This window comes from Pan troglodytes, chromosome 8, assembly GCF_028858775.2.
Source record: "Pan troglodytes isolate AG18354 chromosome 8, NHGRI_mPanTro3-v2.0_pri, whole genome shotgun sequence".
Lineage (NCBI taxonomy): Eukaryota > Metazoa > Chordata > Mammalia > Primates > Hominidae > Pan > Pan troglodytes.
In genome coordinates, this window is record NC_072406.2 from 88000966 (window position 1) to 88014771 (window position 13806).

General features: G+C 42.8%; 1 protein-coding gene across 9 annotated transcripts in view; it reads left to right on the top strand.

Annotated features, from left to right (window-relative positions):
* Positions 1–13806, top strand: part of LRMDA (leucine rich melanocyte differentiation associated) — a 1132554-nt gene that overhangs the window by 352895 nt on the left and 765853 nt on the right. Inside the window, exon 1 of one of the 9 annotated variants that reach the window (NM_001251900.1) lies at positions 3385–3431. The exons of the other annotated variants lie outside the window; for them this stretch is intronic. Coding sequence (NP_001238829.1) covers positions 3385–3431 — 47 coding nt within the window. Of the gene's footprint in view, positions 1–3384; positions 3432–13806 lie in introns of those variants that run through there. 9 annotated transcript variants of the gene reach the window in all.

Here is a 13806-nt window from a genome sequence, read left to right on the forward strand (position 1 = left end):
TGGTAGCCAAGCCAGGCTAGGCTCTGCTGTTGTAACAAATTAACCCTGAAATCTCAGTGGCTTAACACCACAAGGCTTCGTTTCTTGCTCACCTTATAGGCCCAGTGAGGGTTGGTGTTGAGGGAGCCTGGCTTCTTGTAGTGACTCAGGGATCTGGCTGGATGAAGGCTCTGGCATCTTGTGGCTGTACCATCTGGATCATGAGACCTCCAAGGTTGCATGGGAGGGGGAGTGAATTGAATAGTGAGCCCCCCACCCCTACAAATTTATGTCTACCTGGAACCTAAGAGTGTGACCTGATTTGGAAATAGATTCTTTGCAGATATAGTTACTTAAGGATCTCGAGATGAAATCATACTGGATTTAGAGTGGACCCTAGATCCAAAAACTGGTGACTTTGTAAGAGAAAGGAGGAGATCTAGACACAGAGACACACAGAGGGAAGAAGGCCATATGAAGACAGGAAGAGATTGGAGTGATGCTGTGGCAAGATGGTGAAGCCGGAGCCACCAGGAATTGGAAGAGCCAGGGAGAGATTCTCCCCTAGGGCCTTTGGAGGGGATGTGACCCTACTGACACTGGATTTTATATTCCTTGTACCCATAAAAGTGAAAGAATAAATTTCTGTTGTTTTAAGTCATTGCGTTTATTGTCATGGCTATAGTAGCTAGTATGGGAGATCTGTACTGTGATGTGACTCACATCCCTTTTTTGCTATATTGACTAGAACTCAAACCAACTGTGAGGGAGAATGTCAAATGTTGCCATCTGTGTGCCCAGGAGAAGGAGAGTGAAACAGGATTTGGTGAACACATGTTCACCCTTGTACTTTGGGTACAGTACCAAGAGTAAGGGATAGAGACCTGGAATAGAGATCTCCCTGCTGACAGAGATGCTTTCAGGAGCCATCAGGGAGACCACAGGATCACTGCAGGTCAAAGCAGGACAGCAATAGCTGGAGGACATGGCTCTGAAGGTGAATGTGAGCTATCCATAGTTGACATCAGAGTCCATAGAAATGCAAGAGGAGGGTCAAGCAAAAAAGCAGGAACCCACCCCAACAGACTGGGGATGACATGCAGGTTCTGAGGCCAAACAAGAAGGCACAAGTACTAGGGCCAGTGGGGTCTCATTGCCCCTCACTGGGCAGCTGCTCAGAGGTTGCTTGAGAGCAGGCGAGTCTCCCTGGCTCCCCTTCCTGGGAGTGTGTCAGGATAGTTTTGCTCATCTGTGTGTCTCCAGTTGCTAGCACTGTGTGGGTACCCAGCAAGTGTTGTTGTGTCCTGCCTTTCATCAGGGGCATGTTTGAAACCATAGGCTGTATGATAGCAATTTCAAGCTCAAACTTGCCATTACCTAAAGGAATAAGTCTTAACTCTTTAGTATGATTGGAACTTCCCCCTTGTCCCTGCCAGAGCGTGGTGATCTGTCTTGAGCCTCCATGCCTTTGCACCTGGCATCCTCTTTCTCCAAAGTGACCCACTCTTCCTTTTCCACCTTGTGAAGACTTGCCTTGATATCACTGTAGCAGAATCTTCCCTGATTGCCCCAGGTAGTCATACCTTTCCTCATTGGCCTTTGTATTTAACTTATATGGTGCAGCAATATTGAAATCATTTCTTTATTTGTCTGTTTACCCCACTTGACTGAATTTTGCATTTTTCATTCACCTCTTTGTCCCAGTGCCTGGCTCATAATAACCTCCGATACATTTTTGTTATAGAAGAAACATCATTTCTCCCAGGGACTCCTTTCAGACAGCTGCAGAAACAACCACTAGTAGTTCTCAGGAATGGAGATGATATTATGATTATTGATTAATTGGTTATTGATTTATTATTCACCATGAGAAATATAGATGGGAGAAATAAATGAGGAAAAAGATCAAAATGGGTTAGAGGATACCGTTTGTGGCGAACAACAATAACAACAGCAAACATTTCTGTATTGATTTAAGATTTATAAAGTGCTTTAATGCGAACATTATCTTATTTGTTCTCATTGTAACACAGTGAGGGAAGCGGGGCTATAACTGTAAATCTTTTTGCTGATACCCCTCATGGATGATTCGATTCACATGCAAACTAGTGAGCAAAGAGGAGAAGAGGAGAAGAAAGGAGGAAAAAAGAGGTTTAGGTAAGGGAAAGTTGCTTTATTTAGTTTCTATTCTTTAATATTCATAACTAATTCTGCGAGGTCAATCTCACCACTCCCATTTTGCAGATGAGATCACAGAGAATTGAGGTGGTAACTTGTTTCAAATCCCCCAGCTGATGAGTAGTAGAGATTGGATTCACACCCAGGTTTTCTCTCTCTCTGAAGCCCTGGTCACCTGTTTGGCCCTGGGGTGATGGGGAGAAGGTTCTGGCTGTGTCTTGGCTATCTCCTGCCTCTCCCTCTGTGGGGAATGTGTTCGAGGATCACAGCTACAGCTTTTCGGATACCCTTTCCTTTGTGAAGCATGTGAGACCCAACATTGCATCTCGGCAAGATTTAAAAGGAATTGTTGATGACCTGCTGAGGTATTTTCATTTTGTTCCTGGAAATGATTAATCTTGAGGCTTTGTGATGGCCTTTGTCACAAATAGCCTTCCTTAATCCATAATTTTCTCACTTTCCTTTAAGGTAATATTTTGCATTTAAGAAATAAAAACAAGCAAAATAATCCTGCTGTGAGGATATGAATGCAGTGTTTGTGTGTGTGTGTGTGTGTGTGTGATGCTGACCAAGGTCTAAATTCACCTGAAATGAATTAGAAAAACCACCTTTTTAAAATAAGTTCAGTTTGTCTTTTTTGCTAACTCTATTTGTCAATCTTACCTCTTCCTTTTATTATTATTATTTCTTCTTCCTCTTTAGCAGATGGGATGGAATATTTCTGTTTTGTTTTTTATGGGTGATTTTTCACCGGCTTCTTCCACTTTATATTGAGTCACTTAACATCCTGTGAAGCGGAAAGGAGGCCGGTACTTTCAGCCTGAGGTCGGCCAGGATGCTGTGATTCCGGACAGAGAGATGTTTTTCCCTTGGGTTGGGAATGGCATGTTCTGAGCTTCTTTTGACTTCTAGTCCTCGCTGCCGGTGCAGTTCCAAGTAGAGTCAACATAAAGCCAGGCACTTGTGAGATGGAGACCGGGGCAAAACTGCAAGCAGATGCCCTTTGCTGACTGTTGAAGAAAGAGGATCTGGCTGAAAGACCCGCAACTTTTACTTGTTGAGAACCTTTAGCCAGCGCCGGCGTGCATGTGTTTTAGTTTTATTCTTTTTCCCTTGCCCCCAAAGCCGTGGAGTACCTGCTGTTGCTCTCATGCCTCTTGCCAACAGTGGCATCTGCTCAGTGTAGCCATCAAGAATTTGAATGTCAATATCTTTGCCTTGAAATGAATGGAAAAGTATTTGTCACTCAGCGGCAATCATTCTTCAAATAAAAGGTTAGCCAGACAGGGCCCTTAATCAAAGAGTCGGTCTTTTCTGTCAGCAGTGCCTTTTAAATAGCAATGATGAAGGCTGGCTGTCAGGGTAGGACTTGATGAGCGAGATGATTGATCTGCATAAATCATTTTCTTTTAACATTGTCAGTGAAGAGTAAATTGGTGGGACATTTTGGGTATTAGCTGTGTTGAAATTAATATGCAGTATCCTAGGTGTGTCCTCGATCACATAATCCTCATAAAAGAAGGTAGAAATTAAAAGGAGGCTTTTAGGCATGCATTGTTCTAACAAGAAAGTTGCACCATTCTTACTGCTGTGGTCATCATCTTGCATGCTAAATTCGGAAGTTGAGTGTGTAGCACATTTTACAAGCTCCAAAAGGAATCTAGTTAATTTGGGAATTAGCTAGAGTCAGTAGCATTTAACAACCAGTAAATCTGTAAAGACTTACTGCTCAGAGGCAAAAAAAAAAAAAAAGTCTGAGAATGGTTTCTGGTTTTATACGATAGGGTATCTACTACCTAGCATGCTGTTGTAGAAATAGACTCAGCTTTAGATGAGGCTTAGGCTTGAATCCACGTGCCATCCCTCCAAAGTGAGTCTCCTTGACCATGATGTAAGTATTAACCTTTTTGAGTCTGTTTCTTTGTCTCTAAAAATGGGATTTCATTAGTTACCTTGGGTGGATTTGCTTTTGGTATTAAACAGAGCAATCTAGGCGAAAGCGCCAGGCACCTTACCTGGGACATGGTGAGCAAGTGCTCAATAAATGTTCATCTCCTCCCTTTCTTTCAATCAAGTGAAATGCCCCAAACCAGCCAAGATGTCAAGATTAAGGATATGCCCTCATGGCCAAAATAAATAATACATTGCCTGGTTTGGGTCATTCTGTATTTGCTGGAATATCTTATGGCCATTTTTATGTCAAAAACATATTTCAGCAGGGCAGAAGCAATACCTAATTGCCGAATACTGAAAATAGGGAATGAGGTGGAAGGAGTGGGAGAGAAATATGGCCAGGGACACTTGGTTTTTCTTACCATTACACTCTAGATTATGTGTCTGGGTTCATATGATTAAACTCTGAACAAGTGAAACCAATGCAATATAGTGTTGGGATTAAAAGTAGGACTGGTGGAGCCAGATGGCTCAATTCAGATCCCAGATCTTCTGCTTAATGGCTATGTGACTGTAGGTAAGAGAGCTAATTGCCTCCCTGAGCTTGTTTCCTCACCTATAAAATGGGGATAGTAATAGGGTTATCTTACAGTGTTGTTAGGATGATTGAATTAGTATATACAAAACAAAACATGTAAAAGAGTACCTGGTATGTACATGTTAACCATGATTACTATGAATGGTTAATTGGTTAAGAAAGGTAGATAATGCTGGCCGGGTGCGGTGGCTCACGCCTGTAATTGCAGCACTTTGGGAGGCTGAGGCGGGAGGATCACGAGGTCAGGAGATTGAGATCATCCTGGCTAACACGGTGAAACCCTGTCTCTACTAAAAATACAAAAAATTAGCCGGGCTTGGTGGTGGGCGCCTGTAGTCCCAGCTACTTGGAAGGCTGAGGCAGGAGAATGGCGTGAACTCGGGAGGCGGAGCTTGCAGTGAGTGAGCAGAGATTGCGCCCCTGCACTACAGCCTGGCGACAGAGCGAGACTCCATCTCAGAAAAAAAAAAAAAAAAAAAGAAAGAAAGGTAGATAATGCTGAAATTCAAGTGGGTCAACAGTCTCAAAGGAAGAAACATATTTAGATATAGAAATGCATGATAATGGTATACTGGAGTAAAATACTTGTTTCATTTTGGAGAAACTTGCCTGCTGGAGGAATTTTGAGCTAGGCTGATTCCAAAAACATCCATATTGAAGCAAATAGGTTTTGTAGGGTCTTCGGGTAAATAGCCTTTACTTGCTGTGTTGAATGTGAAGGTTAAAGGAACACAGTCTTCTCTAGCCAGATTCTCCATGCGCCTTCTGTAATGGTAAAGTCCACGTCAATCGCTGCTTGTGGGCGTGTGGCATGGACGCGCAGGAGCCTCTGTAACATGTATGTGGCATGCAGCTGTGTGGATTCCTGGAGATTATTGGAGATTTGCCTTCTCTTCATTCTTAGAGATGTGCATTTGTTTTCCTCAACTTGCTTTTAGCTCAGCTGATTGGTTGTATGTGAGCTTTGTGCTCCTCTCCTTTCCTGTCTTCTGAATTTATGCTATTTTGAACTTTTGGTCTGCTTCTGCATAATGAGAGAAATTGGCAGAAGACAATTCCAGATAAACCTTCACCAAAACTAATGGTTCTGTGGAAGTCCTTGAACGAGTGTGGAGGCAGCAAAGCTCTCCCAATTCCCAGGTGAGCCCAGGGTGGAGATGTAAGACCACACTGAACACTGAGCATGGTCACCAGGCTGCTTTTGAGAAGAGACTGTGAAGCTGTCCTCCTGCAGGGGCATGATGGCTATATTTGAGAATTTCTGGAAAACATTCTCTGCCTCTCTGGCTTGCAATGCTCTTGGGCTGCAGGAGTGGTAAAATTGTGCTGTTAGATTCGTTCCTGATTCCATCCTTATTAGATAAAGCGTAGCCTGTGTTATCTAACTGGCTACTTAATGGAGTCCACATTGGGTGTGATATTCTGCTCAAGATTAATTTCGGGTAATGAAGATCTGAAACAAGGTATTTAAGAGCCCCACTAATGTTTCATTTATAGCAATCTATCAAAACGATAGATATTTAGCCTCTTTACTGGATATGAAACATTAACTTAAAGCCAGTGCTGCTTTCTGTGTTAAATACCAGTACCCCTGCCTTCGATTTTATCAAACATTGTGAAAAATCTGCCACCACGTCCTGGAGAACACATATCATGGACTTAGCCTTAAGTTATGATTCTCTGGCACCTTGGACAACTGACCAACCCTAGCTTGGACCCTGCTTGGGCCTTTTCACATAATGAGTAGAATTCACAAACAAATATTTATCGGGCACATGCTGTGTTCAAGGCCCACTAGACATTGTGAGGGGGACACAAAGTGGACTCAATTTCACTGCATGCGATATGCTGGAAAAGAGATATCTTAGCTCAAGGGGCAGCCTCATTACTCCTAAGTTGGTTATTACATTGTTCAGTTATGAGCAGATGAGGCCTAGAAAAATCTGGGTCGCTTCTCCTCATAACAACTTCCCATTTGGGGCGGTATGAAAAGTGTGGGTTTCCATCAATTCTGATGAGTAGGTGGAGTCCATTGCTCAGCCTTTAGGTGCTCCCCTTTGTCCAGGAGCCAACAGTTGGGTATTTGGGGCTCCAGAACAAGTATCCAGGCACCTAAATGGTATCTAGCTAATATTTATTGATGCATTTTTCTAAGGAAAAATGAGCAATTTCCACTTTTCATTTTCAAGCTTAATACTCATGACTGTCCAGTATTATCCTTACCCCTCTCTAGTTTTCTTCTGTTTACTGTTTTTATTGTTCATTGGAAATATGTTGGTTTAGTACCAATTGTGTGCTGTTTTCCTATATGGAATATATTCTTTCTGATTTTTTTCTGATTCAAATGGTATCTATTCTTCAGGGCCTGCCTGAAGACCCGTGTCTTCCTGACCATATTCTCTGTGCAGTTTTTCTTCTTTCCAGGAAGAATTTTGTTTTTCTTCTCTGAATTCATAAACATCAAGGTTTGAATATGCATCCAATGCTTGAACATAGATGGCGGTTCTCTAGATATTTTTTTCTATGTGTAATTCATTTTCCTTTTAGGTTACAGCATCTTTAAGAATAGGGACCTATGCTTAATATCTCTTCCATAGCACACACACTACTTTTGGGCACACAGGTTGTACTAAAAGCCTAGTGACTTGACCTGGTCCACAAGGATGAATCCTAAATGGACTTGGCAGTAATTTTGTGTAAGAAAAGGCAGAGGAATCACACAATTGATTTTACAGTGTGTCACTGTCAGTGTGGTGCTTATGACCACCTTGGGGAATGTGAATGAAGCCCCCACTAGATTTGTCTGTGCTGTCCCCAAGGACTTAACCACCAGGTTGCTGTTTGCAGCTGTCTCTGATAGTACATTGGGGTCTATAGACTTGAGTGTCTCTATCTTTTCTGGCTCTTCCGCATGCTTGGTGGTGGTTCGATATTCTGTTTTGTACTTCTTTGATACCGTCTCTGGGGTCCCCTTAATTGGGACACCTTAATCAGGGAGCCCCTGCTGCCTGGGTTGGGGGCTGAAGTCCTGCTGCTTTCCCTCCCCATTGTCAGGATTCCTGGGTGTTTCCTGGGTTGGAGACATCAGCCTGGCGGCACAGCCTGTGCTTTCCCCATTACCTGATCACGTTTCATCGGTGAAACAGGATGTTTCACTGAAGGCTTAACTCAGGAGGCGCCTGAATCTTATTTGGCCAGAAATCTTTTTGGCAGTTGGTGAACTTGGTTGGATTCCAGTCTGTCCCTTTCATTGTCAGGACATACCCACAGTGAGGATTTGTGTGCCAGGCCTGTCATTTCTCTGTCTCCTCCAGACCCCCCGCCCTCATGATACTGTTGCCAAAATCAAGGGCCCAACCCCTTGCCCCTTAAACATCTTTGCCTTTTAAATTTTGTAAACAATGCTGGAATAAAACATTTTTATTATAACAGATACAAGTAATAGAGATGTTGTAGCAAAGTCTGAAGGTCTCTGTTTTAAGTAGTGTGTAATAGAAAACCAAAATAACGGGTGGGCGAGGTGGCTTGCGCCTGTAATCCCAGCATTTTGGGAGGCTGAGGAGGGCGGATCACGAGGTCAAAAGATTGAGACCATCCTGGCTAACACGGTGAAACTCCGTTTCTACTAAAAATACAAAAAATTAGCCGGGCATGGTGGTGGGCACCTGTAGTCCCAGCTGCTTGGGAGACTGAGGCAGGAGAATGGCGTGAACCCGGGAGGAGGAGCTTGCAGTGAGCTGAGATCGCGCCACTGCACTCCAGCCTGGGCGACAGAGTGAGACTCCGTCTCAAAAACAAAAACAAAAACAAAAATTAGCTGGGCGTGGTGGTGGGTGCATGTAATCCTAGCTACTTGGGAGGCTGAGGCAGGAGAATTGCTTGAACCCAGGAGGCGGAGGTTGCAGTGAGCTGAGATTGTGCCACCGCACTGCAGCCTGGTAACAGAGCGAGACTCTGTCTCAGAAACAAGAAAATCAAAATAACAGTGGCTTAAAATGGGAGTTTTAGTTTCTTTTACAAAAAGGAACAGATTCAGCCTCTTGTGTTAGCTTCCTGAGGTCAAAAGAGACAAGGCTTCTCCTGTCTTTCTGTATCAACATCTTTAGCTGTGGCTTTCATTTTCTAAGACACTTCATGATATAAGGTAACTGCTGGAGTTCCAGTCATATCATCCAAGTTTTAAGCAGGAAGGAAGAAGAAGGGGAGAGGAAAAGAAAAAGCACATGCTAGCTAGTTGTCCGTCCCATTTTTATGCAGGGACTTATTTGTTTACATTGCTCAGCACTAGCCAGTCATATGCTAAAGCCAGCTCACCCTAGGTTATGAATGCCAATTGTTACATTTGCCAGAGTTTTTGCAAGCCGATTGACTTGAGTTTGGTAGCTTGAAATTGGCCATAGTTTTTACACAAGAGAAAATGGTGTAAGAGAGAGCTGTTTGTTAACCATTTACGAGACACAGCTGTTCCTGGCTGTAGGACAGGCGAGGAAATGTAATTTTTAACCTGGTGCATTGCCACACAGAATAAAATCACAGTCCTTTTACTAAAGAAGAAGGGAAAGTGATAATGAATAAGAAAACACTCTTTGCTACATTCTCCCCACTTTGTATTCCATAGACTGGATCTGCTTCCCCTGTTTAGGTTGTTAACTCTTGTCTCCTTTTCAAGTTATGCAACAGTCAACATAGTTTTACATTTGTGTTTCTGCACATGAACCAGCATTTGTGGACAATAGCTTCTTTGAGGTAGATTTGCTAGGTCAAAGGGTATGTGCCCTCTGCTTAACTCTTTATAAAGAACACTCACCAGATGTCTGGTCTGTTTCCTCCTAATGTAGTGTAGTGGTGATGAGCATGGATTTTGGAATCACACATACAGGGTGTGAACACTCATTCAGACACTTCTAGCTGTGTGACTTTGGCCAACTTACTTAACCTCTGTAAGTGTCAATGTTTTTTTCCATGTAAAATGGGATTGGGGGATACCATCTGCCCCTGTAGGGTTTTGTGATGATGAAATGAGATTGTGACTACATAGCACTTACAGCAGAGCCTGGCAGGTTGTAAACCCACAGTAAATAGTTAGCAGGGGCTTCTGCTCATGGAAAGATACACATGTGTGCAACATACAGTGAGAAGAATGAAAACATGAAACTGGGCCTTGAACATTACATGTAGGGTCGATATGAGTTGTAGAGATGACCAGATTCAGATAGGAAAGCAATGGATGTTTAATGTTCAAACTCGAAAATTATTCATTTCACTGCCCCTAGGGGTAGGTGTGTAATCTAATTGATGGTTAGAAAAATCCCAGAGTAAACCAGGAATGTCTCTAATTCATAAGTGTATATTATAAATATATTTAAAATCATCTTTATGACAATTCAGTTATGTTTCTTTAGCATATCAGATCCTTTAGTTGTGGAACTTGACAGAAATCAACATAAATGTTCTTTTTCTCTCCCAACTATATTGAACATTGCACAGATGTGTAGTTAAGTATTTATCGTGAACATGCAAATATTGATGTCCCCAAGGCCCATTCTTTGATTTTCAAACTGCTGTTGCTATATTTGGATGTTGATTAATATGGGTCTTTGCTCTGATACACAGCATGTCTGATTTCAGGACCTCTGAAAGCAGCATAGAGAAGAAAAGAGAAGCTGAGGCTTGATATTCATAGGGATGGACAATAATTGAAGACGTGAATTGCTTTGGGAAAATGGCAGCAGGCAACCAAATATATGAGATGGTTAAGGATATGCCTAGCACAGAACTTTGAGCAGGTAGATTTTCAGTATATCTTTGCTCACTTAAAGAGACAGAAGCTATGGAGAAGAAACAATCACAATGAAAGAATTATTTTAACACTAGTCTAGAACAAGATTTCTTAATATTGGCCCTATTGACATTTTTGGCTGGATAATTCTGTGTTGTGGGGGCCGTCCTGTGCATTGTAGGGTATTGAGCCACATCCTTGGCTACCCACTAGGTGCCAGTTGCATGGCCTTCCTCAAGTTATGATCACAAAAAATGTCTCCAGACCTTGCTAAATGTCTCTGGGTGGAGGGCAGATTCACTCCTGGTTGAGAACTACTGATCTAGAAGAAAGGAAAATTAGATGATATAAAGTAAACAACAATTATATGCTAGACATTTAACCCATTGAGTCCTTGCAATAAGCCTGAATTGCAGATGTTGCTAAAATTATTTTTGTGGAAAGAGAGGTGGGATTCCAAGAAGCTAAGAACATGACCCCAGGTGGGACAGATGGGATCTGAGTCCAAATGTGATGTTCTTTTCCTTGTATACCTCTCCTTCCTAACTGTATGACATAAACGTAAAGTATCACAAGAGCTTATGCTGCTCCTCTTCTTGGTACCAAGCTCGGCCTTCACTGTCTTATGAAAACCAAAAGCAGTTTTCAGAGAATCATGCACAACTTACATTTGGGTGATTGATCTGATTTGGCATACATTTTGTGGAGAACGTGAACCAGTCTATTCCCCAGTGGAGGGCTGTTGATAAACAAAGAGATATGTAGTCTTTTTAGCATTTCAAGGGCTGTGAGTCTCCTGAGAAAACTCAAACCAGGTCCAAGAGGAGTTACTTTGAGAGAAGCTATCTAAGAACTGCAATATCCTCTGTGGGGAAGGTGGCTTTCGTTGTAATGGTTCTTGCAAATATTTCTTAAACCAAATAGGGTTTTCTTCTGGGGAACACTGAGATCAACTATTTGCCTATTTGATCCTCTTGCAGTTAATGTAACAGGTTTAAAACTCTGGTCTCAGCAGAAGGGGCTTCATGCCGAGCTATGGGGGCTAATTCTGTGCAGTGCAGTGTGGGGACAGAGCATCCCACTTTCCACTGTTTGGTGAGGCACTGGCCCTTAGAGGAGAGTTTTTGGGTATACAGCTAATTGTTCTAATTATGTAGTAGTAAAAATTATACCCTCCTGTGGCCGCATATGAATAGTGCACTAGAGTGCTTTCTTAAAAGAGTTGGGATGGGGTTGGGAGGGTCAGGAAATGAAGGGATAAAATTATTGTTAATTCCACCCCCTTGTTATACCATCAAGAGAATATAAACCAATAAAAGAACTAAATGTTGGCAATCCATAAAATTCCATAAGCAGTAATAAACAAAAGCTGAAACTATATTGATATACAACCAAACAAGGAAATTATCATTATTTTTTAATAAAGCCATTTATCATCAATAAATAACAAGGGGAATAGGAAAAATTACAAGCACAATGCCATCTTCCATAATTATACCTATTAACAATTTAAAGCATAATTATGTGAGGGAGAAAAACTTTTAGGAAAGCTTTGTGCTGTTTTCTCCACAGAAAAGTCAAATTCTCACACTCCCAGATATTCAGGATTTTCTAAACATTTCAGAATGATTGGTTATGCTTGTCCCAACTTACAGTAGCTTATTTTCTAAGGATCTTTCTAATAATTCAGGCCCTTCTGGCCTCTCCATTACCAGGTTTGTCATCAGCCCTGGAGAAAGGGCTGGGATTCAGGAAAAAGGTATATATGGTAATGATCTGACCACTTGCTAAATGTCACTGGTCAAGAGGACTTTGTTTAGTGACAAGTTGATTTTGGGATTCCAGGATCTTTTTTTTTTTTTGAGATGGAGTCTCGCTCTGTTGCCCAGGCTGGAGTGCACTGGCGCTATCTCGGCTCACTGCAAGCTCTGCCTCCCGGGTTCATGCCATTCTCCTGCCTCAGCCTCTTGAGTAGCTGGGACTACAGGCGCCCGCCACCACGCCCGGCTAATTTTTTGTATTTTTAGTAGAGATGGGGTTTCGCCGTGTTAGCCAGGATGGTCTCCATCTCCTGACCTCGTGATCCCCCACCTCGGCCTCTCAAAGTGCTGCGGGCGTGAGCCACCTTGCCCGGCCCCAGGATCTTACTTATTTTATCTGAACTAACCCCAGTTGAGCAGCTGCTATTGCCTAAATGACTATGTTCCAGGCCTTGGGGTTACAGAAAGAAATGAGGTACTGGTTTTTGTTTGTTTGTTTGTTTGTTTGTTTGAGATGGAGTCTCACTCTGTCACCCAGGCTGGAGTGCAGTGGTGCAATCTTGGCTAACTGCAACCTCTGCCTCCCGGGTTCAAGTGATTCTCCTGCCTCAGCCTCCTGAGTAGCTGGGATTACAGGTTCATGCCACCATGCCTGGCTAATTTTTGTATTTTTAGTAGAGACGGGGTTTCACCATGATGGCCAGGCTGGTCTCGATCTCCTGACCTCATGATCCACCCACCTCGGCCTCCCAAAGTGCTGGGATTACAGGTGTGAGCCACCGTGACTGGCTGGTGTATTTTTTTTAACCATTGAACACCTTACATTCCCAAAGGGAAACAGACCTGTATGCCTGCAGTGGCAAACAGCAGGGTGATTTAAGAGTATGCCTCAGAGCCCACCAGCCAGCCTGGGGTCATAGCCCTGCTCTGAAGCTTATCACTTATGGGACCTTGTACAAATTAATTAATGTTCATATGCCTCTGTGTCCTTATCCACAAAAGAAAAAATAGTAATAATATCTGCTTGTAGGTTGTTATGAGGACTAAATGAGTTGATATATGAAAAGTGCTTAAAAAACTGCCTGGCACCTGGTGAGTGCTATGTAAGTTGGCAGTCATTTAACCTGACAGGGTGAAGTCCTGTGACTTGGTACTTTGGTTCTGGTATGATAGCAGCGGTTGGGGTATTTTGATAGTTTGGGTCTGGTGCAATAGCAAGCTCGTGGTCACGGAAGGCTCTGTGTACAAGAGAATGACTGTCCTGAGTCTTAAAGGGTGAGAATAATAGGAGAGAGTATTCCACACAGGGAAAACCACAGGAGCAAAGGGATAGCATACAGAAACAGTATGATGTGCCTGGCTCTTTATAAGCTATACTCCATCTTCTTAGAGCCTGACACAATTGAGCTGGTGGCAGAGAGAGAGAGGAGGCTGCAGTAGCTGGCAGAGTCTGGTCACAGAGGCTTGAGTTTTTCTCGAGGACAGGAGGGCCCTGTTGAAGGATATTCACTGTGAAGGTGATGGTTAGTCAGATTTCCAGTCTAGATCCATTAGGAAAGCAGTGTACTGGGTTGCTCTAACAAGTGAGAGGGGAGCCGAAGGGAAGGGTTAGGGGCAAC